Source organism: Musa acuminata, chromosome BXJ2-3 (genome assembly GCF_036884655.1).
Source record: "Musa acuminata AAA Group cultivar baxijiao chromosome BXJ2-3, Cavendish_Baxijiao_AAA, whole genome shotgun sequence".
Lineage (NCBI taxonomy): Eukaryota > Viridiplantae > Streptophyta > Magnoliopsida > Zingiberales > Musaceae > Musa > Musa acuminata.
In genome coordinates, this window is record NC_088340.1 from 39,370,419 (window position 1) to 39,393,607 (window position 23,189).

At 41.4% G+C, this 23,189-nt stretch overlaps 4 protein-coding genes across 8 annotated transcripts; all 4 read left to right on the top strand.

The window, feature by feature from the left end:
• Nucleotides 1-117: 117 nt before the first annotated feature.
• On the top strand, nucleotides 118-12,855 carry LOC135608174 (pentatricopeptide repeat-containing protein At3g14580, mitochondrial-like). The gene is made up of 4 exons (XM_065100749.1): nucleotides 118-514; nucleotides 1,854-3,269; nucleotides 3,645-11,600; nucleotides 12,304-12,855. Exons 1-2 carry the CDS (start codon nucleotides 429-431, stop codon nucleotides 3,013-3,015), a joined length of 1,248 nt encoding a protein of 415 aa, XP_064956821.1. The 5' UTR covers nucleotides 118-428; the 3' UTR covers nucleotides 3,016-3,269; nucleotides 3,645-11,600; nucleotides 12,304-12,855.
• Nucleotides 12,856-13,427: 572 nt separating this feature from the next.
• Nucleotides 13,428-15,496, top strand: LOC135608173 (probable glycerol-3-phosphate acyltransferase 3). Its single transcript, XM_065100747.1, has 2 exons — nucleotides 13,428-14,269; nucleotides 14,517-15,496. Exons 1-2 carry the CDS (start codon nucleotides 13,598-13,600, stop codon nucleotides 15,405-15,407), a joined length of 1,563 nt encoding a protein of 520 aa, XP_064956819.1. The 5' UTR covers nucleotides 13,428-13,597; the 3' UTR covers nucleotides 15,408-15,496.
• A 543-nt stretch (nucleotides 15,497-16,039) lies between these two features.
• Nucleotides 16,040-18,127, top strand: LOC135585367 (uncharacterized). Of its 3 annotated transcripts, none has more exons than XM_065100752.1 (3): nucleotides 16,040-16,339; nucleotides 16,415-16,857; nucleotides 17,580-18,127. In XM_065100752.1, the coding sequence occupies exons 2-3, from the start codon at nucleotides 16,432-16,434 to the stop codon at nucleotides 17,838-17,840; spliced, it is 687 nt and encodes a 228-aa protein (XP_064956824.1). In that variant the 5' UTR covers nucleotides 16,040-16,339; nucleotides 16,415-16,431; the 3' UTR covers nucleotides 17,841-18,127. The 3 variants fall into 3 exon arrangements, with proteins under 3 accessions (XP_064956824.1, XP_064956823.1, XP_064956822.1); XM_065100751.1 differs by having other exon boundaries at nucleotides 16,041-16,281; XM_065100750.1 differs by lacking the exon at nucleotides 16,040-16,339 and having other exon boundaries at nucleotides 16,346-16,857.
• Nucleotides 18,128-18,528: 401 nt separating this feature from the next.
• Nucleotides 18,529-23,144, top strand: LOC135586220 (probable pre-mRNA-splicing factor ATP-dependent RNA helicase DEAH2). Of its 3 annotated transcripts, none has more exons than XR_010485443.1 (7): nucleotides 18,548-18,905; nucleotides 19,468-19,655; nucleotides 19,766-20,853; nucleotides 21,235-21,360; nucleotides 21,441-21,674; nucleotides 21,782-21,900; nucleotides 22,592-22,621. XR_010485443.1 is itself a non-coding variant. In XM_065100745.1 (7 exons), exons 1-7 carry the CDS (start codon nucleotides 18,570-18,572, stop codon nucleotides 22,623-22,625), a joined length of 2,133 nt encoding a protein of 710 aa, XP_064956817.1. In that variant the 5' UTR covers nucleotides 18,551-18,569; the 3' UTR covers nucleotides 22,626-23,144. The 3 variants fall into 3 exon arrangements, 2 of the variants coding, with proteins under 2 accessions (XP_064956818.1, XP_064956817.1); XM_065100745.1 differs by having other exon boundaries at nucleotides 18,551-18,905; nucleotides 21,441-21,682; nucleotides 22,592-23,144; XM_065100746.1 differs by lacking the exons at nucleotides 21,441-21,674; nucleotides 21,782-21,900; nucleotides 22,592-22,621 and having other exon boundaries at nucleotides 18,529-18,905; nucleotides 19,766-20,898.
• The last annotated feature ends 45 nt before the right edge of the window (nucleotides 23,145-23,189 follow it).

The following is a 23,189-nucleotide window of genomic DNA, read 5'->3' on the forward strand; positions in this document are numbered from 1 at the left end:
AATTGTAGATCCTGATTTGAGTTGAGCTCCAGCATTAATTTGAATGAACTTTTTTTTGACTTGCAGCAGCATTAAACATGCATCAAGTTTGCTTGAGTTACACAGACATCTTCCAGTATCAATAGAAACCAAAGCCTTAATGCATTCACAACTATGGATGTAATGGGATAGGGTTTATTAAGGAGATTACAATTTACAATCCATTTATTATTATTATTATTTATACTTTTTTATTTTAATTTTTTTGTGGAATTTTATTTTATTTTATTATCTTTTTAGGGGGTTGTGTAATGAGATTGTCAGTACTAAAGAGGTTAACATGGTAAAGGAGTGAAACAATCCGACCCGATAATGTTTCCGATCATCGGATCCCCAGGGGATGGGTCATGAAGATCCGTTAGTTTGTGGACCGAACGAGTATTTAAACGATGAACGAAGCGCGCCGCCCACGAGTCGGTCGAGGTTTCCCTTTGTCGAAGCCATCACTTGCGATCGCCGTTCTCCGCCGAGCGAGGTACTCTCTCCCTCCTTCCTCTACTTTGTGACCTGCATGAAGCCCCTCGAAACCCTTCCTTCTCCCCGACCTCTTATCAAGATCGTGATCTTGGCCGCCCAAATCAAGCCTGGAAAGTCGGCTCGGTCACAGAATCGAATTCTAAATAGACTCGGGTAAGGCGAACCCTAGCGAGGAGACTCCCCCTTCTGCCCTAGATTACCTCTCTTCCCGCTCTCCCCTGCTTTTCCTTTTTCTCCTTCATCTAATTTCTCAGCTGCTTCTCCTTCTGCTTCTACCTCATTTGTTTTCCTTCTTCTTCATGGTGCGAAGTCTTCCTAGTAAAATTTCAATTGTTAGTAGATGGTTCTGACCATTGTAGGACCATCATGAGCTTGTAAATGTAATGGTCTGGCCTTGGTAGGTGCCACTTCTTTTATTCTTTTCCCTTAATATCAAAGCTTCCTGAACTCAGTGTCTGATGACAACTCTGCCTTCTTTAAAGTGTCTCATTTATTCACATTGGAAAAACGAAGCAGTGATCAGATGTTCCATACACAAGAGCATGGTGCTGGCTGTTTCTTGTTCATGTAAATGGACAGAATAGATATGCAATTGATAAAGAGTTGAAATGGTTTTCTAGCTCGCTGTCATTTAATGGTAGAATAGAGAGGAAATTCCAACCAACAAGAAGTGCAGATAACAGCTCTTCAAAGGACAGTATTTTACCACCAAAAGATTGGATGTTCCCCTCCCTTTATCCATGAAAAATGATATTGCAGAACAAAATGTCATGCCATCTATAAATATATATTTTTGCATGAAAAACAGTTGTTTGACAAAATGGACAATGGACATTCAAGTTGGAAAAGAAATATTACAAGAGACACAGTGGTGAGAGAAAAAAAAAACTAAGGGCTGTCCATATTTATATCTATTGAGGTACAACTCTTTCTCACTTCACTTTTTAAAACATTACAATAGAAATATCATCACTAATACAGTCACTCCTTTAGGAAATAAATTTCATTGTTGAGTTGAGATACTTTAGTAACTGAAGAGAGACCAATCAAATTGTTGTCCTGAACCTGAAAAAGGAAAGAAGAATAACACAGAACAGTAAGATTGTTACTCGTAACTCATCCAAATTAAACATTTTATTGGTCAAGAACATCGGATGCTTAACCTGTGTCCTTTGTTATTCCGGGGGATATTATTTGTATTTACGAGCAGTGCCCTGTTTATATTGTTGCTGTATTTGTTTTGTTTGAGGACTCCGTAATGCCAAAATGCTCCTGGACTATGTGAGCTATGACAAAATTTGATACATTGGTAGTGTGGGAATTGTTTGTGAATGCAGGTATAAAACACAGCGTATGGATTGCAAATGGTTGTCTCAAGCTGTTCCTTATATTTCACATGTTGATTCTAGAATGGTTAGGATATCAAGATACGCCACATCTTCCTTCTCAAAGTTGAATTACATGCATGATAGTGACAAATTATGTATGGAGAGGTTGGATCACAAGGACTGGCTAGCACCAAATGAAATGCTGAAAATATTTAGAAATGTGAGAAATCCTGAACTTATTATTAATGCATTCAAAAAAGCTGCTAGACGTATTGATTATAGACCTAGTGAAGCACTTTATAGTTTGTTGATTGATAGACTTGCTTACTCTCGGAAATTTGCTTATGTTGAGGATCTCCTAGACAAGGCTAAATGCGAGAAGTGCAGACTTTCTGATGACTTCTTTTATAGATTGATCAAAATGTATGGTAATGTGGCAAATCATCCTGATAAGGCAATTGAAACGCTCCTCAAGATGCCAGATTTTAATTGTTGGCCCACTGTCAAGACCTTCAATTATGTTCTTAACATGCTTGTAAATACTCGGCAGTTTGAGGTTATTCATGAGGTTTATTTAAGTGCTCCAAGATTGGGTATAACTCTTGACACATGTTGCTTTAACATTCTGATCAAGGGTTTGTGTGACTGTGATAAGTTGGATGCTGCTTTTTCCTTGCTGCATGAAATTCCAAAGCAGGGATGCAGACCTAATGCAACTACTTATTCAACAATTATGCATTATCTCTGTAAGCATGACGAGGTAAGCGAAGCTCTGGAACTTTGTGAGAGAATGCAGAAAAATGGTTGTCATCCAGACACAATAGCATTCAACATATTAATTTCTGGTCTGTGCAAACAAGGAAGAGTGTCTGAGGGTATGGAATTCTTAAAGACTATGAAGTTAAAGGGATGTTATCCAAATTCAGGAACATACCAGGCACTACTTTATGGTTTGCTTAGTGCAAAGAAATTTGTGGAGGCTAAGGATTTCATGGGTATAATGATATCTGAAGGTGTTAAGCCTAGTTATTCATCATACAAGCTGCTCATTTGTGGTCTTTGTAGGGAGAATCTTTTGACTGATGCTGAGCTGGTCCTGGAGCAGATGGTGCACCAAGGATTTGTCCCACGAATGGGCACCTGGAAGATGATCCTTGCATGCATGCTCTAGAAAATATTAATTATTTTTTCACTTTATCTAATTACCAGTTATGCCGTGAAATCAAATGTATGGCTGTTTATGTTCTCAGTTCACAGCTATACAATTTATGTGGTTTCTCTTCCTTAGTTTTGCTTGTGCACTTCATCTCAGAAGATTTAGACACTTAAATGGCTTAAGCAAATGAAGTTGCTTGATGGCATTCTATCACGGAGTTGACCAGTCAGCTAATCACATTACATCTCCGGATAAAGGACTATCAACTGGTAAGTGAACCCATTCATCCTAACAAAGCACTCATTATTTGACCTTTCTGTTAACTCGTTGACCTGATGCATGACCTGACCGGTCAAAATTCTTGGACTATGAATGATCAGTGATTTTTCTCTCTCTTATTTGTATAATTTTTGCATTTTTGAAATATTGGGATTCTGGAAATTCCAAAATATTCAAGTTTGCATAAGCACTTTGCTTTGTTGGAATTGTATTACATTGATGTTATGCCATATTGCTTTTAAGTGGCCAATGAAAATGCTGCAGTTTTCAAGCTGTAGGCTACAGTTACTCTAGTTACATGTTTTCTTTAGTCACTGAATGTGAATTTTTAATTATATTTACTGACCTTTTCCTGCTTTCTACAGATGACATCTGTTTCGGAGGTATATAAAGCTGAAGAGATTTCTGGTAAATATAAAGCTGAAGAAATTATAGATGACATCTGTTTTGGAGGTATATAGGTCTGACGAGAGTTCTTTCTTCAAGGTGTAGCCAACTGCCAACAAGTCTCATACTGGTGGAACAGTGAAAAATAAAACCACCATGGATGGGTCCTTATTTTAAACCAGTGGATGGATCAGTAGAGAGCACCAAAGGCATGGATAGATCATTAGAAGGGACTATGGCTGCTGGCGTATCTGGAGAAGTTACAATGAAAGGATGGATTAATGTGAAAAGCCACTGTGTTACACTGGAGCAGTAGTAAATAACAATGACCTTGATGGAGCAGTGAATATGCAGTCAGAAATATTGATGACAAAGATGCATCAGGAAGAAATACAACTGATATGGATGGATCTCCAGAACTACTGGCAATATGGATGGATTAGTGAAAGTTGCTTCTGAGGCAACTGAAAATTCTCAGTTAGAACCTAAGGTTGTTTTCATTAAGAAGAAGGATCATACAATTTTGAATGTGCTATGTGCAAGGGGCATCTTTACTGCAAGCCCATTATGCATATTGTGGTCTCATAGAAAGAAATTGCTTGTTGAATGTGCTTTCTTTACTGAAGCAGATTACTATTATGAAAAGAACAAAAATTACTAGATGCATCATAATCAGTCAGAGGTTTATGATATGGAAGATGAGGGATTCCTTGGGAAGATCCAAAATGGCAAATAAGTAATCTGAGGCTAAGGGATCTTGAGGAGGACGTCACAAAGCTCTTCTTAGATTTTCTTTTAAAATAAGTCTGAAGATCCACCATTTGTTTATGCATTACAAATTCATGCAAAAGAATGTTTGACTTTGACCAACTTCTTCCGGGCTGATACACAGTCATGAAATAATCATTGCTACTTTGGTGATGAAGTCTTGTTTGTTTAAACCCATCCAACGAGCAGGTTTCACATACCCTTTGCACCATTTATTTGTACAAATTATCATAAGTAAATTGTTATATTTGGTGTTGCATTACTTTTGGATGTATTCGTATAATCATTCATTTGGATGTTTAGAATTTTTATGGGTGCTATGTCTAATAGACAGCCAAAAAAAATCTTTATAGATTGTTGTGCTGAAATGTCAAAAGTAATTATTATGACCTTTCCTGATACATGACATCACCTTTGTGTATGGCATATTCTTGAAAATGTTCCAAAAGATTTTCATGGTGTGTCCAACCATGAATTCCAACTTCCAAAAAGATTTTGAGGATTGCATATTTGGACGTGGCCCTGCTATGCAGTCAGAGAAAAATGGGCTCTTGATTATCTTAGAATTTATTTTTTTCCTGCCGTGGCAACATAATGATGGGCTGAAACCATGGACAATTTCTTTAAGATTTATTGTCTCTTCCCAAATTTATTGCACAATTTTTCAAGGCATTAGTTCAACTATGTGAACAGAAACTTCCTGAAGAAGCATGAATCTAGGGAAATTAAACCTATTTTATTGCATATGTCACAAGGCAGTAACTGTTGCAGTAAGCAGTACATTGTCCAAAGAAGTCTTGAACTTCTTGATCATGGCCTTGACAGCTTCATCATGGAAATGGAAAATTATGTTTCATTGTGCTCTTCGGACCGTACAAACACAAGATGTGAATGTCATTGATCATGTGCGGCAGAAGACATTAAAAACAAGCTGTATTTGTTCCAATGGTTTTGAGTTTGCTGCTAGATGACTTTAGATTGTCATTTGCCTTTTTTACAGTGTCTATTGGAGTATTATATACATGGTCTCACATGAAGTGCAACTAGGTTTCTAACTCTATTCACGCAATGATTTGTCTTTATCCTTGTGATTCTTTTGTTTTCTTGGATACTAAAACTGCTGTTAATTAAATTAGATATTTATATCAGCATTAGTTTCTAGAGAACCTAGACTGTTCTGTGATATCTGAGATGTAACTGTTGCACCATGGGGCTGTTACCTGTAAGTATTACATCAGATGTTGTTGGTAAATATTCTTGGCATTTGACATGGCTAATACCTTTACAAGTTTATTATTTTCTGAGTTCTGACTTTTTGTTTACTGCTTTTCTTTCTCAGCAAAACTAAAATTTAATTTCTTTTGTGTTCAAGGTCAATGTACTTTCTAACATGTGCTACCAAAATTGTCTTATTGGCTGATAGACTGCTGAGTGATATGCATCTTTTAGTTGATTATTCTTGGTTTAGAAAAGATCACAGAATTCTTTTCTTCATTCTTATCTATAACCCTTCAAGTATGTAATGATCTTTGATCATATAGTTTACATTAGATAAAGAAAATTAGCATAAGGCATACATATAAATTGTCATGTCCATATTTTGTCATGTCTTATAAATTTGCTGTCTGTATCATATCCTGTGTGTCCACATGCTCCATAACATTTGATCTAGGTAATCATTAATCGAGGTAAATGTCATTGCTACTTGTTATAATGTGGCATTCCTGAGCTATCTTGTGGGTGTTTTCTACAGTTTTCATTTGAATTCCTGCTCCAAAAACTTTGGGTTGATTATTTCTTCCCGTCTAGTTTCACTTGGAAAGGCTTTCCCCAGTAGTCTCGCTTGTGGGAATTACAATAGAAGAAATTTTGTATATGCTGTAATGATTACTGGTTTTACAAATTTAAAAATGATGCTGTGGACAACGGTTTTGTTGAAACTGTTGTCCATAATAATGGTTTTGCAAAACTGAAGACCACTATTTATGATGGTGGTTTTAGACCAGACACTAACAAGTTCACCTTGCCATCAAAATTAAGGTTAGCTGGGACAGATAGAACCCAGTTTAAAATATATATTAGAAAGAGAGTTATCTAGGGAAAGAATTTGTTTTGATGGTGATATTTGCTTTCTGGGTTCTTATATTACCTGGGGGAACCTTTGTTTGACTCTTGTCTTGGAAAATATCTCCCAAGGATGTTGGCATTCTGCTTATTTTTATGCTAAAAGTAACCTCTTTTTTTTTGCTTTTTTGACTTGGATATTCTGATTACCTTTCCTCAAATGAAAAAGCGTTGATCGCTGGTAAATATATGATTATTTCTTTTAAATTTTATGCTTTCTGCTCGTCTCCTGTTTGCTCAGTGTTCAGACATCATATTGCAGGCAGGTTTAACTTCCATGAGGATTGGCTTACCATGGCTTCTTCTTCCTTTAAGAAATTATTGTAGTGTGATTGCGGAATTTGGTTTCTTCCATTCATTGCAGATTTTATGCTTCCGTTCTTTGTTTTTGCTTTATAATTGTGTGCAATTTTAGTTATCTATATGACCTGTGTGCTTGAGTTCATATTTATGCACAAATGCACAGTTCTTTCTAATACCTCCTGGATAGTTAAATATGTTATGTCCATTCCTTTATTGATGCTTATTTGGTGATAATGGTCAAACGGATAGGTTTCTGGTTGATTATTGGATTTGACAAAATGTTATCTTAAACCAAAATAGCTTAAGGAGCATGTGTCTCAGCAGCGCTTGCTGCTGAGTGGACATGTAAAAGTTTCACAAAATGTAGAAGACATTATATTTCATCATAATGCAAAATGACTGATAGGTTTTGTTAAGTTGGCTCAGTCAATGTAGTTAAAGGCACTAGGCACTAAAAGACGCTGAGGTGTCAAACAGACTCAACAGACCACTTCAATTAGGCTCGACCCAGACTGGATTTGGCTCCGGCACGCTCCTAAACTGCCTGGCACCTGGGCTCGGGCCTCACCTCGTCTCGCCCAGGTGCCTAGGTGGCCGCCTAGTCACTGCTTTCGGTTATACATAAATGTGAGAAAATCATACACCTAATGATTCTACTGAACATGGTTGGACTGGATCATACATTTCAACATGTACCAGGCAATGATTAGTCAACTGCGTTGACTATCACATAGCATGTCAGTAATGATCATTTTGTTCAAGGTCATGGGTAAATCATATCTGTGCAACAAAATAGATTGTACATGGTTGTTGGTTGCTTATTATCTGCAGAATATATAGATAAGCTCAGCCGTCAAGCAACTGTATATGCTTTGTTAGAATTAATTGTTTGAAGTACTAGCAGAAGGTCTAATTTGTGCTCAACTAAACCCAATAATTGGTTCATGATACTTCACCAACAATCTTCCTTCCACAATTATAGCCCCACTGCTGAGAACCTCCTACAGCCACATCAACTGGGTTTGCATGAAATTGACTGGGTAATATGTATTGCCATCCTGATACTAGGGATTAAGACCTGCCTATTACTTCAGGTCAATTACTTATCATGCATAAAAAAGAACACAAATGTTGCACTGGACTCACCAATTGAGATGTCAATTTGGCTACATAATGTGGAAATTTTGGTTCCATGCATTCTGAGCCTGATGTTGGTTTTTGGTTATTCTTTTGCAAAAATCTGATTCATTTGTTTGTTATGATATTCTTATGAATTTTACCAATAGTGCGGGCCTATGGTTGATTTCCTTTAAATCTTCTTGAAACAAAGAGGTTGCTAAGTTCCAATACTTTGTTTAGCCTGTGTCATTCTCTAGGTGAAGATTTATCCTCTGAGAAATTTACATCGATAGTTATCATATTGCTGTCCCTTTGCAACTTTGGTTGTTTTGTCTTTTATGAACTGTATTTGCTATGTACTATGTACAGTGACAAGGGACAGTTTCATCTTTTCTGATTTGGTCCACTTGAATGAAGTATGAGCAGTTAAGAGATTGCAATCTTTGCAGGTGAAGTTTGTGAGACCCACTAGCTACTTTCTTCCATTCTATTTTTAATTTTCTTATTCCTTTTAGATGACCAGACCTTAGTGGACCAGTCGCATTACTACTTTGCATCCTCTCTTATGGCACTTGCATTATCACCAAGTATCTGCTATTAGTATAGTTCTTACTAATATTTCTGTGACCATTGTTTTCTTTATCTTCTTGGTTCGCTTTCTAAACCTCAATTTGGACTTGTTTACAAGTTTGATATTCTTTGCATCTTCATTTTTATAATCTTGCACTAATATTACTAATTATTGTCTAAAGAACCTTATGATAATGGAGTGTTGGCAAAACATGAATATTTAAGAAATCTAATCATTTTTTCAGCTCATTGCAATATGTTGATGAAATTTTCTTTCATCTTCACTGAAGTTTAAAAAATGGTAGATTGAGCGGATGAAGGAATTTAATTTAAAAAAAATGAATGGAACAAATGCATTTTTTTAACAGAGGCTTAGTGATGTTATCATAAACTTCTTGCTAGGTTAAATAGTGGGTTAGACTAGAATGTATAAAAGATTCCTAATGGAAACAAACAAAAAGGGTTGAAATGTAATATAAATATGATTTAACAGTGTCAAGATGTAAATTATGATGAGGCAAGCATGATGTGTGTCCTAATTAGTCTTCCATAAGCTATATAATCATGGTTGACTCGTGTGTGTAACTTTTGGGGTACCATGAGAAGTGAAGTGGACCAGTGCATTGGCTAAAGCTCGAAGGCTTCTTTCGGAGCATTTAGAGCCAGATCATCTCACCAAACTATACCCAGTGGTAACATAATGACTATCCTATGCAGCTACCAAATTAGATTGCTCATAAGTATCAGAAAGTGATTCATATCCAAGCTGCTATGATGTTTCAGTCATGGAAGATAGAGGCTAGAAAATGATTTTTCCCTTTTTCTTTTGGTAATTACTTGAACGTAATTAACTGAACATCCTGCTTAATGACTGACTAAATTCTAGTTTTTCATGAAAGTTGTGATCTTCTCAAGTCTCTGTCTTCACTGGGGAAAAAAGGCAAAAAAACTAGGTGTGGCCTGCTCCTAAAACACACTGCATGTGGTTGAACACATTTTATCTATGTATAACTCTTAAATTGTATATCAACATGGATGTCTCTTTTTTCATATTTTCTGTTGAGGTCCCAATCATATATTAATAGTTGGGTAGGAGTATTTATTGTTCTATCCAGTCTTTTATATTTGATAGCACAACATTTTAAGATTGACTGTTGCTTGTTCACCAAGTTTATGTATTGTCTTTCACCAAATCTAAGAGTAACTCTATATATGTTATTGATATCCTTGCAAATATAAATTTATGATATTTTTGTTCACGGTATTCTGCTATTCATTATTTTTTGGTACTATTCGTACTTTAAGATTTTAGAGTAGATTGAATCCTGATGTCACTCTTGCGTTCTAATCCATTCATCTATATCTTTGGACTTCCAAGAAAGAAGAACAAAGATGTGTTGGAAATTAAGTTCTTGGTAAAACACTTTAAAGCAAGAGTTATGTCATAGCATCTCCCTATATCTTTAGGTATGTAAGATTAAATGGATGATCTCAGTTTAATTTGGTGGAGAAGACTTGGGTTGCAAGATCCAGACTCTCCCTGTGCATAGCACCTAAATAGGTGGAATCAAGACACATAAATCAAGCATTCCTAAATTATAAGAATATATCATAAAATGTACAAGCACATGAACTGTAAGTAGAGTTTACGATAATGTATAGGTTCTGTAATATTAGCTCAGTGATGGATAAACCCAAGAAAACTGTGCACCCACCGATCCAATCGAACACATTTATGCTGAGTTATGATCTCAGCAGAATTTGTTGCATCAGTCAACCACTAGTCAAACACCTCTACAATTATACGTAGGCATACAGTTAGTTGTCCATTGTTGTCGGAAAACGATTCACAACTAAAGTGCCAATCAATATATTTAAATCATGAAAGATAGCAGTTAGGAAATAGCAGGCTTCACCTCACTGCATGTCGATCATCCCTTATCCACATTGGTAGCAGATGTTTAACTGGCAGACACTTGTCCTCTCCAATCATTCTAGCATAGGATGATTCTTAATACAAAAATTATGAACAGTTCTTTCTATTTCTAGTTTTTATCTCATGTAAGGTTTGAGAAACAAAGCTAGCATAAATGCTTGGTTTCTTTATGTAAATCCACTGTAAAGGAACTTTTTGCTTTGGGGTTGATATATATTTTATTAGCAAGTGGTTCCAAATAAAATGGGATTTTTTTTTCATATATAATCACCTGTTTCATACAAGCTTCAGATATGAGGAGGCAACTGCAGCAGTCTAATCACAGAATTGACCAACAAACTCTAGATTGGTACCCTCATAAATCCCACATTGATTAATGATATGGACATCATACTAGCACAGCAAAACGAGTTATATGTCTAGGTTGCTTTATGTGTTCTGCCCAGGTCGGAAGCTAGCCTTTGATGAGCTCTGTCAAGCTTCCTTGACTTGCTGTAACGAGGACTGCTGCTGTGATGCAGGTGGGAGCAGCAGCATGTACCCAACTAAATCCATTATTGGCTTCATAAATTATGTCTACCCTCATGTTTATTCACCGACGGTCTTCCTGCAAGTTTGAGCACCACATTTAGAACCTGCTGCAGTCTCATCAACTAACTGTACTATTCTTAGTGCATTCCATGTATTTCTGATGGAGAGGAACCTATCACAATCATGTATTTGTGAAGTGGTACCATCACTGGTACCATTAATGCAGTAGTTGGGGATGATCCCTATTCATCAAGCTGTTGTCTCTGTTAGCACAGGTGACCTGCAAAGCTGGGAAAGGATTTTTGTATGTTGCACATCCCATTGTTGCCATCATGTACCAGAACTAATTTATGCATCATTTTTGCTTGTCTTCGTTCTCATCAATGTTAGATCACCTGTTTCCATGAGCTTCTCACAAAGGTTCTAATAAAACGACTTCTTTTGCAGGATAAAAGCTTGAGGCAGATCTGTTAATCTTATTTTGACAGCCATGTAGAAAGTTTTAAAAATTCTGCTGATGAACAGTGATCAGGATGACTTCCCTAAAGGCGTGACTGATTTTTCATGACTTCTATGTGTCCAGGTACTTCATATTGTCGCTTTCGGTGTCATTTTCCAGCTAATTAATAGGCAAAAGGTTTCAACCTTCTTCCTTGTGTTGTATATGCAACTAAAGATTGACGTGAAAGGATTTTAAGATGGTAGATGTTTGTAGTTTTCTGAAGTCAGCTCTGAGACCATGTGTAGTAGCTGCACCAGTACAATCAAAAGATGAAATGGCATTCAAAACGAGTGCAAAACTTCAGAATTTATGGATTCAGCTGCATAGGTGGATCTACTGCTAGAAACAGAGACAACAACCATTAATTGCCTAGTTCGTATGCAAAGGAGCCTGTTATCCCATTTCTTGTACACGTCGTATAGTAGGAAACAAGTATAAATGATCCTAGGTTCTTATGCGCGCGTGCACGCGCGCGCGCGTGCGCACACACACACACACACACATATATATATATATATATATCCTTCCGAATCCTCTTTTAGAGAATAATGTTTTGAGAGTTAATGACTTATGTATTCCATCTTGCCGCTAGTAGTATACAAGTTGAATGAACTTGTATAGGTGCCCTTCAAGGCACTTGTAAATGGCAGTGGTCCTTTTAAATTCGCTAATGTCTTTAGATAGCTCTTTACAATCAATCATGAATACATCTGCATTCTGTTTTTTCTATTCTGAATGGATATATGCATGAGAAATTTAAATTCTTCATGTTTATAATGGCTAGGCTATGATCACAAGGAGGAGACATAAGGTGTGCAGATTACAAAGGACAAAACAGTTGTGTACGTGAGTTGTAGCCTGTTTTAAGATATTGTGATGATTATCTACTCAAAAGAAGGGTTAATTGTAACAATAATAACTAGCAGTTGAAACTGTAGGGACAAATTCTAGGAAACCCGACATTAAGCAAGAAGTAGGAAGATCACATGTTTGGTGCCAAGTCCAAATCTATTTCTTCTGTTCGTCTACAGGTCTACAGAAAGATTAGCTCCAGCCTTAAAAGTTGCAGGCCTTCTTGGAAAGTGAGGCTTTTCCAGAGATCAAAACAACTGTTTGAAGATTTTTCTGATTAGAAACGCCGTGTGATTGAAGTTTTCTTCTTAAGAAGAGTAAGTATTACGTTGCTTGAGCATGTCTTGCAGGACCGCCAATTGCATTCTAACGGAATCGAGCATTAACGACGAGGTATCCCTTGTCACATTCATAAAAGACCAAGTCTCACCTTTCTTTGTCACATACAAACTCAGTGGTTCATCATGAAAATATTTGGACTTAATATTCTGTGCTGCAATCTCTTAGATCACTTGCATCTGTTAGTCTTGCAGGAGGACAGTTCAGACGAAACTACGCCGCATGCCTTGTCCTTCCATTTCACTCGAAACTTATGAGACCACAGAATTGGCATGCTTTGTTTGCACTCTCATCTAGTTGATGCACTGCAACTGTGCCACCACCCACCTCAGGTACTCGGCCCTCCCCCCTCACCCACGGAATTCGAAGGGAGATAAGGTGTGTGAACTCGGATTGTAGTGGGTGCCAGCAATCCCGTTCGTCATTAATCTGCGAACGCTTTTGAAAGGGCTTTGGATTTGTTTTGGGGCGTTGCTCCACGAATGAGCTTGCCGGGGGCGTTAATGCTCGCAGCGCCATCGGTTGATCTACCAAATGTATGGTGTGCGTAGTGCCACCGGGTGGTCAATTTTGCTGTCTCTCGAGCTTTGATGGCCGTGGCAAGTAACTCTCGAGTTAAGGTGGGCCATCAGCTTCACCCACTAATGATCGACGTGTATTTATGCTGTAAGTGCATCTGATTCTTTCCAAAAGGCCTTGGGAAGATAGCCTCTGGAGTTTTTATGTCCTGTCATGACTTCAATTCCCATTTATAATCTCCGTCTCTCTCTCTCTCTATCTCTCTGTTTATCCCTCTCTATATATAACCTTACTTCTTCTCGTGTTTGTCAGCTAGACTGAAAGATATCTTTTCAGGACAGAGCGAGAGAGAAGGAGAGAGAGAGCGGATGATTTCGAAGGCTTTCCTCGAGTCCCTTTACCTGTTCTACAGGTTCATGCTAAAGAGACTGAGGAATTCTTATACAACCTACGGAAGAACACACAAGTGTCCTCCCCCGGACAAGCTCTCCACCCAGACCATAGTATGTGACGTGGAGGGAGCGCTTCTCAGGAATTCCTCCACCTTCCCATACTTGATGCTGGTGGCACTGGAGGCGGGAGGGTTCTTGAGAGGCCTACTTCTCTTGTCTCTCTACCCCCTCATCTCTTGCCTGAGCCGTGAACTGGCCCTGAGGCTCATGGTCTTCGTTTGCTTCCTCGGTGTGAGGAAGGAGAGCTTCAGGATGGGGCGAGCCGTGCTCCCCAAGTTCTTCCTGGAAGACGTGGGGCTGGAAGGCTTCGAGGTGTTGAGGAGAGGAGGGAGGAGGGTGTGCGTCAGTTCCATGCCCACCGCTATGGTGGAAGGCTTCCTTAAGGAGTACTTGAACGTCGAGGTGGTGCTGGGGAGGGAGCTGAAGGTGTTTGGTGGCTACTACACTGGGTTGATGGAGGAGACCGAGGTGAAGGCTGGCTTGGCTTTGGAGGAGTTGCTTGCGGGTGGGAGGGTGACGGAAGACGGAATCGTCGGATTCGGAGGCTACTCCAGTTCTCTTCACCAGCAGCTCTTTACTTGCTGCAAGGTCAGTCACGTCTCCACCCATGAGAACCATGAAAAATTCTGCGCTTTCACCGCCTCGACCTTTATTTGTCTGGTTTCATTTGAAGAAACATCACACACTGGATTCGAACGTTTGTGCTTTGGCTGGTACGTCCGATCGACATCAAACGGCCCATGGTGTTGGATAGATACTTGTGTCTGTGTTATATGGTAAGAACCAGCCATGCGTACGTGCATGCTGATTTGGGTCGCCCTTCTGTTGCTTTCAGGAAGTCTACTTGGTGAGTGAGGTTGAGAAGAGAAGGTGGCAGCAGCTACCGAGATCGAGCTATCCTAAGCCCCTGGTCTTCCATGACGGCAGAATAGCGTTCAGGCCGACCCCCATGTCCACCCTCTGCATGTTCCTGTGGCTTCCCCTCGGCTTCCCCCTCGCCGTCGCCCGGGCCCTCGTCTTCATCTGCCTCCCCTACGCCCTCTCCATCCCTCTGCTCGCCACCCTGGGCATGCGCAACCGGCACGTCACCTCCTCAACGGCGCACCCCAAGGCGGACGTCGGTTCCCACGGCAGCAGGCAGCTCTACATCAGCAACCACCGCACCCTCCTTGACCCCCTCTGCATCGCCGCGGTCCTCCGCCGCAACGTCACCGCCACCACCTACAGCGTCAGCCCCATCAACGAGTGGATCTCCCCCATCCGGACCATCAGGCTGACGAGGAACAGGGAGGAGGACAGGCGGCGGATGAAGAATCTGCTGGAGGAGGGGGACCTCGTGGTGTGCCCCGAAGGGACGACGTGCCGCGAGCCGTATCTGCTCCGCTTCAGCCCGCTGTTCGCGGAGGTGAGCCAGGAGGTAGTCCCCGTCGCGCTGGAGACGTCGGTCACCATGTTCTACGGCACGAGCACCAGCAAGTTCAAGTACCTCGACCCCTTGTACTTCCTCATGAACCCCTCCCCACGCTACGAGGTGGAGTTCATGGGCAAGGTGGCCACCGGCTCCATAGGTGGAAACGAGTGCAGCAGCTACGAGATCGCCAACCATCTGCAAGGGCAGATCGGAAGGTTTCTGGGGTTTGAGTGCACCAATCTGACCAGGAAAGACAAGTACTTGATGCTCGCAGGCAACGAAGGGTTCGTCGAGGGAGACATCAATAGGAGGTGATGTGTGTCCAGTCGTTTAAGTCGTATGATTATTCTTTCGTGTAAAAGAAAAGAACAAACAATACAACACAAACAAGGTTGTTATGGTTACGTTCTCTCTCGGATCGTTGCGGTGTATTTTGGGGGGCTTATAGATTACGACGTTAAGTTCGGGCGAATCTTTGCACGCAACGTGTTTGTGCTTATTCTGCGTGCAATCCGATCTTGCGCGCGCCCACTTAGGCCTACTTTGGCCCACGAACGATCGATGGAACGAGCCCCGCCCAAGTGGAACACGATTTCTCCGCGAGCGAAGCGTACAGCTCCCGACACGACCGGCTTATAGATTCCGACGGTAAGTTCGGGGCGAATCTTTGCACTCAACATGTTTGTGCTTATTCTGCATGGAATTTGGACTGTAATATAAACGACGGCGACGGGCTCTCTAAGCCGCACATCTTAACGTGGCGCAGATGTTGCGCGAATCTCAAAGTCGCCCACTTAGGCCTACTTTGGCCCACGAACGATCGATGGTACGAGCCCAGCCCAAGTGGAACACGATTTCTCCGCGAGCGAGCGTACCGGTCCCGACACGGCGTGCTCCGGCATCTTCTCTGCCGCGGATGGAATCTTCTCCGCTTGGCGGCCGCCGCCGTACTTTGCGCAATCGCCAAATCATGTTATAATATCTGCAGGTTTAATGAGGGGTTCGGGATGGTGACGTCAGCCCTGGGAGAGGAGCCGCGGCACGAGCGGGGGAGGTCGGGAGGTGACCATCAGCGCGAAAGCACAACTCGCAAGCTCGTGAGCTCCAGCGGTCTGATCGGCGTCCACGTCATCGATCCGTGACGAGTTCGTCCTTCGGACGGTCGAGATCGTCGCTGGAGTCGGAGCTGGTTGTCTCCGGAACCCCTCTCTCTCTCTCTCTCTCTCTCTCTCCGTCTTCGTCCCACGGTTTTCTTCTTCCCCTAATTTCGATTTCGATTTGTATGTTTCCTCGATATTTTGATTAATTTTGTTCTGTAACAGAGTAGGAAGGAGGAGACATGAAGGGAGCTGCGGCGGCGGCGGCGGAGGAGGAGAAGAGGGAGATGGAGGTGGGGAAGAAGAGGAAGGAGGAGGAGATCAAAGCCGTCAACGGCAAGGCCGAGGTGTATGAAGTCGACGACGACGATGACGAAGAGGAGGAGAACGAGGATTCGGATGAGATCGTGGAGCTGAAGGATGACGACGAAGATGGCGGCGATGACGATGATGAGGAAGATGGTGGTGACGATGATGAGGGAGACAACGACGACGACGACGACGACGTGGAGGAGGTCACTCCGCAGGAGTATCACCGCCAAGTGCAGGCGGCAGCGGACGATGACGTTGAGGAAGAGGAAGAAGAAGGCGGGGACGGCGGTGATGGAGACGACGACGACGACGACGACGATGACGACGACGACGACGAAGATGCGGAGGAAGAAGAGGTACATCTCATCCGTAATCCTCTTTCTGGCTAAACTTCATCTGCTTGATTAACCAACCTCGTAGATCTGATCATCTGGTTACTGTGATCGGTAATTACTCTTTATTTTTCTGCAATTTTTTCTTCAATTCTTGTAGATCTGGATTTTGTTCTCCTCAAATCTTAATTTTGAATCTGGAATACTGCAAGTTGAAACTGCTCTCAATTTCTTCAATCGATCATATTGATATTGTCGATCTATTTACCTACATATCGATGCCTCTTCTTGCTCAAAGTCGGTGTTTGATTTGGTCTTCAGGTTAGTAATTGAAATGGAAGGGAACAACACTGTTTCATAACATGTTTGATTCCTTTTTTCTTCTTTTTGCAGTTGATCTCGAACAGCAGTAATATTGTCACGTTAATTAGTAGCACAATGAAATCTGGAGCTTCTCTGTCTTTATCTCTTCACCTTTCCATTTTTTCTGCTGCTTGAAGCTGTAATTGTTGCAAGTCAAATGTGATGTATGCTCTGAATCTTTCATCCAGTTCTGATATATGCAAACTAGACATGAACTGGTTGGTCGTAGCATTCATCTTCCATCAAAGTTTGGGACTTTCATGTTCTTGTTTGCATTGAGAATTACTATTTGTTTCCAGTAAATAAGAGCTCCATGAGAAATATGTGAATTATATCTAACTTTCTTGCCTTGGTTCTTTGGTACCGTCTGTTTTGGTCCGCAGGAAGAACTAGGAACCGAATACCTTGCACAACCAGTAGTTCGTGCAGAGGGCCAAGAAGATGCAAGCGACTTCGAAGCTGGCGAAGAAACCGACGACGACATCGGAGACGCAGATGGCACTCGGGGTAATGGCGGGGGCCATTCGACGAGGGACGAGATGTCGTCGAAGCGGAAGAGAACAGCTAAAGATGATTCGGATGACGACGACGACGACGACGACGACGACGGCGATGACGATGATGAGAGGCCACCTAAGCGATAGTGCCTGGTGATCATCTTGCCTCCCCAGTTCGACTGTTGCTTGTTAATGGACCGGAGACTGAGATGGCCAGGTTGGGGATAAGATCTAAGCCACGATGAATCCGGTTGCTGTGTTTGAAAATTGCATTAGGACTTGTAAGGAACTTTAATGTGAAGGTAATGGGTGACTGTTCCTCCACAAAAACCACATCTCCCATGCATGGTTTCTTTGGATCTGTAGTGTAATCAGATGGTTTCTTGGAATTTGGTTTGATACATCACTATGAAGTGTAAGGTGTTTAATGTTCATGCCATTACATTCCTTGCTGGCTAAGTATATTTATTACACCTGCGATGGTACCCAAAGAATGCCCATCATCAGACGGTCTGCAGCGCGCATCAGCCTCGCACGAATCGCAAAGCGCCGCGCTGCCGCAACAATCGGGCACCCTTTTCCTAAGCGAAAGGAATAAAGCGTGGGCATCATCGGACGGTCTACATTGCTCGGACATCATAGCGTGTGGCACATTCGATCACGGAGGAAATAATGGAGGGAGCCGCTCCGATCGTCACACGATCTGCAACACACATCAGCCTCGCGCGGATCGTAAAGCACGGGCCGCCTTAACAATGGGGAAAGAACAAATAAGGTCCCTCTGCTTTATTTGCCATCGGACGGCTTAGGTGAGCGCACGTCAGGCTGGTTCGAAACTCAAAGTATTCGGTGACCCAATCACGTGGGGAATAATTGATGGAGCCGTTCCTTCATCGGTACTCGCTCGAGGTTCTTTTGGGACTCGTCGGGGTCTTCTCGTCTTCCTTCTGCCTCTGGCTTCGCATCGTCCTCCTCTTACGCGACCGACCGTCGGAGTTCTGGATCGTGGAGGTGGCGATGGAGAAGAAGAAGGGGGAGGCGGTCGCGGCGAATCCCGTGACGGGATCGCCGTTCTCGCGGCGGTACCACAAGCTGCTCGAGCGGCGGAAGAAGCTTCCCGTGTGGGGTCAGCGGAGTAAGTTCCTCGACGTCCTCGCGAAGCGTCGGGTCGTCGTTGTCGCGGCGCCACCCGGGTCCGGCAAGTCCACCCAGGTCATTCCCCGCTGACCACCACTGCTCTCTTTCTGTTTCCATCGTCTATCATCATTACATTTTGGTTATGTTTTCGGGCTCTTACCAGTGTTTGATTACTATATATTGGATTCTGGCTGTTCTAGAATCCATTTGTCTGCGAATTTTGTGATATGAGTTGAAACAATTGGTAAAAGAATGTGGAAAATATTGAATTTGATGAGACCAACCCACCCAAGCGTGGAAGGAAGGTGATTTTGAGTATGAATTAGCAATAAAAAATCTCATCTTGCGTTTATGCAACGTCCAAAAAGTTTGGAGCCATTATAACTTTCGGTGGAACACCGACTTGATGTGAAGTTGATTTGAACCTGGAATTGAAATTCGTTATCTTTGACACTGACCCATGTCGTCAAGCTCATGATTTGATATAAGATTAGGAAGAAGGAAATTGTAGTCTGGAACTTGGGTTGATGGTTTGGTATCATTAGCTTGGATAAGTGATATGATCACGGTAGAGATTTATGAAACTATTGCTAATTTTGTTTTTGGTGATATCTACTCTTTCTTGTTGCTAGGACAGATTCCTCAATTCGTCATTGAGGCAGGCTACGCTAGTGAAGGGAAGCAGATTGCCTGCACCCAACCTCGTCGTTTGGTAGCCACGGCACTGTCCCGCAGAGTTGCTCAAGAGATGGATGTGAAGTTGGGGGAGGAAGTGGGTTACTCTGTGCATTTTGAAGACTGCACTGGCCCGAAGACCATTTTGAAGTAAGTCCTTGTTAGTGGCAACACAAGCCATGCATCGGTTCATAGCTGTTTTTTTCTCTGTTCATGCTACATGGTTCCTTCTTTATGTTTCAAGATGTAATATTTGGTAGGTACTTGACAGATGGTCTGCTTCTAAGGGAGGCAATGTCTGATCAGTTCCTAGAAAGCTACATGGTGATAATTCTTGATGAGGTTCACTTGAGGACTCTAGCAACTGATATTCTTCTTGCTTACTTCAAAAACATGTTCAAAACGAAAGCTCGTTGTGACCTTAAACTTGTAGTCATGAGTACTCAATTTGAGGCGAAGAAGTTTCGAGATTATTTCAAGGATGCACAAATTGTGCAACCACTGCCCGCACTTCATCCTGTACAAATCACTTATGTAAAGGAACCGGTGAGGGACCTCGCGGAGGCAGCTGTAGAGAAGGTTATCCAGATACTTGTATCTGAATCATCTGGTGACATAATTGTGTTTCTTACTGGGTTGGAGGAGATAGAGAGATGCTGTTGGCGACTTGGAAAACTGATTTCGGACTTGGGAGATAAAATTGGACCTGTCAAAGTTGTTCCTCTCCACTCCGTAATGCCAGTAGATATGCAGAATAAGGTCTTCAAGGCCGCTCCACCTCCAACAAGAAAGGGTGGCCCTCTTGGACGGAGAGTTATTGTATCAACTGAAATCACGGAATCATCATTATCAATTGATGGCATTGTTTACGCTATTGATTGTGGGTACACCAAACAAAAGGTTTACAATGCAGATCTCCAAGTTGAGTCATTGCTGGTTTTGCCGATATCAAGAGCGAGTGCACAACGGAGGTCAGGATGTGCAAGAAGGTCAGCCCCGGGAAAATGCTTTAGACTTTATTCCCAAGATTTCTTTAACAGAGTTCAGCCACAAGATTCCCCTGAGATTCTCCGAGCAAACCTTGCAGGCACTGTTCTTCAGTTTAGAAAACTTGGGTTTGATAATTTGCTTCATCTTGATTTGATGGATCCTCCTCCTGCCGAAACAGTCATGCGGGCTGTTGAGACCTTGAAATGCTTAGGTGCTTTGGATGATGAGGGGAGTCTGACCTATTTGGGAGAGCTCATGAGCGAGTTTCCTCTGGATCCTCAGATGTCGAAGACCATAGTTGATAGCCCGAAATTTTGCTGCTCGAATGAGATCCTTTCAATTGCTGCTATGTTGTCAGGTGCATAAAACTACGCATGCAAGCTTTCTCACTTGCATTCCTCAGGTTTTTGCCTTTTGATTGCCTATATATAAACCAAACATATTTCTTTTTCCTCAGATTTTAGACACTCTTAAACTTCCATTTCAGAGTTTTCCTTTGTTATTTATGATGCCTTCAACTGTGATCGAATTCTTGCTGATTTGTTATGGTGGGAGAATAATGGCGGGAAGAAGGGCCACCACACCAAGTGGTTAAACCTAGGAGAGCAAACATAATTGGAAACTTTCAAGTTGAAGTTGACTCAATACCATACTTTGCAACTTCTCAACACCTTACTGTTTTCAGTTCCATGCATCAAGTTGCCTGTAAATTTCTCTGATTCAGAATGTTCTTTAACAGTACCAAATTGTTTCTTACGGCCTATGGAAAATCTGGAAGCTGCTGATGAAGCTAAGGCCACTTTCAACCACATCCATGGTGATCACCTTAGTCTTCTGAATGTCTACCGTGCATACAAGCTAAGCAGTAAGTTATAACTTTTCATCTCTATTTACACGTAGATCACAATGTTCACCTCTAGTAACCTATAGAGCATAATGTTACAGATGGAGATTCGACTTGGTGGTGCAAAAGGAACTTTATAAATCAGACTGTGCTCAGATCTGCTGACAATGTTAGGGGACATCTTGTCTCGATCATGCATAAACTTGATCTTACTCTGTGCTCCACTGATTTTAGCAGCTCCGATGACTACGACAATGTTAGGAAGGGCCTGCTGGCAGGATATTTTATGCAGGTTGCACATCTTGACCATTCAGGCAACTACTCGACAGCAAAAGGTCACCATGTATGATTCTTATGTACATCATTTGACTTGGCTTTTCTGTCCTATGCATCACTGTTTATATCAAATATGGCTGGAGTTTTCATTTTATTTGTTGTACAGGTAGTTGACGTCCATCCTTCAAGTAGTCTGGCATCAAGACCAGCACTTGTTATTTATAATGACTTTGTCTTAGCAAGCAGAAATTTCATTCGCGTTCTCACGGATGTGCCTCTGGATTGGTGAGATATTCTTACCAAAAGCAGTTACCTTTTAGTAAAGTTTGATAAGGAATTTGCATACTTCCATCAAAATGTTAATTATTTCCTACTTCATCATTGGATGATGTTTTATGATCCTAATGTCTTTAGGAAAATAAACATCTTCATTCTCATATCCCTCACTTTTGTGAGGTAGGTTATAGCACATACCTGTTAGTCAAAAAATTTACATGAAACACTAACAAAAGAAAAAAAAAATTGCTATGACCTGTTTTCAGCTTCTCTAAGAAAAATTCTCCCGGACTAAATGCTCAGGTTTCTAAACCTCCCTTCATCTAAAGATGCATCGCCATTGTACTCAAATCCTTCATTCTCACTTACCTTTAAATGCATGACACTTGACTCCAGAATTTAACTACCTACTACTTAATTAGCTTAATCCACATGCTATTCCATGAATTTTATTTCGCTCAGGTTATCATATGATGCTATTCATTGTACTTAAGGTATGTGACTGAAATGGAAAATGATAGTGTCTGAATTGCTGGCTTGGTGAATTTTCATTTCTTTTGTGACTGCATACAACTGATTTTGTCGAAAGCCAGCATTTTCGTTTGTAACACAGCTAAAAGTTTAAATTTCTTGATGATCTATGTGTTCTGGTTACCATTTGCTGAAGCCATCTGTTAATGGCATTGCAATGCTATTTTAGGTTGGTCGAAATTGCTCCTTTTGCTGCTGCTTAACTACCATCTGATGCAACCGCCTTCCTTCCCAGAGTTACTGATCCATATGCCTCCCAGTTGTTCATCATTACAATTTAATGCAGCTAAGAGAAGTCTATGAGATTGGAAGTTTACAGGGCTTTGTTTTCCGATCGCCCTCTTATGTGATCAGTTGGTATCGGCACATGTTTCAGCTGAATCAAGTATGTGGTATTTAGGTATGATTGGAGTGTCCTTTATACGGGATTGAGTGTGTGAGGGCTTTGTTCTCTGTTGTGGTTGGCAACCATGGATGACTCACTTGTAAACCTAGAAGTATCATTTGGTTAGAGAGAGCTTATGTTGCAGACAGAGCCAGTTATCGCAGCAATCTTTTCTTCCTTGACTGCTGTCTTGCAAGCTGACTTTGATTTCACCGATCTATATGTCATTATCTGATATACAAATGATATCAGAGTTATCTTACTATTGTGCTTAGTGAGGGATTCTGTGTTCTTGGAATGTAATGAATGCTTGTAATTGCAACGTGTCTTCCATGAATGTTCATTTGAACAGCTAAAATGATTGTTCTGATGCAGCAACATA

What these genes read in the sequence shown, in the direction of transcription:
- LOC135608173 (XM_065100747.1), top strand. Translation starts at nt 13,598, where the DNA reads ATGATTTCGAAGGCTTTCCTCGAGTCCCTTTACCTGTTCTACAGGTTC. An exon ending in AGCTCTTTACTTGCTGCAAG is followed by an intron (nt 14,270 to 14,516) that starts GTCAGTCACGTC and finishes TGTTGCTTTCAG; the next exon opens with GAAGTCTACTTGGTGAGTGA.
- LOC135585367 (XM_065100752.1), top strand. Translation starts at nt 16,432, where the DNA reads ATGAAGGGAGCTGCGGCGGCGGCGGCGGAGGAGGAGAAGAGGGAGATG. An exon ending in AAGATGCGGAGGAAGAAGAG is followed by an intron (nt 16,858 to 17,579) that starts GTACATCTCATC and finishes TTTGGTCCGCAG; the next exon opens with GAAGAACTAGGAACCGAATA.
- LOC135608174 (XM_065100749.1), top strand. Translation starts at nt 429, where the DNA reads ATGAACGAAGCGCGCCGCCCACGAGTCGGTCGAGGTTTCCCTTTGTCG. An exon ending in GCCGTTCTCCGCCGAGCGAG is followed by an intron (nt 515 to 1,853) that starts GTACTCTCTCCC and finishes TTGTGAATGCAG; the next exon opens with GTATAAAACACAGCGTATGG.
- LOC135586220 (XM_065100745.1), top strand. Translation starts at nt 18,570, where the DNA reads ATGGAGCCGTTCCTTCATCGGTACTCGCTCGAGGTTCTTTTGGGACTC. An exon ending in AATTGCTGCTATGTTGTCAG is followed by an intron (nt 20,854 to 21,234) that starts GTGCATAAAACT and finishes GTTCTTTAACAG; the next exon opens with TACCAAATTGTTTCTTACGG. An exon ending in ACGGATGTGCCTCTGGATTG is followed by an intron (nt 21,901 to 22,591) that starts GTGAGATATTCT and finishes ATGCTATTTTAG; the next exon opens with GTTGGTCGAAATTGCTCCTT.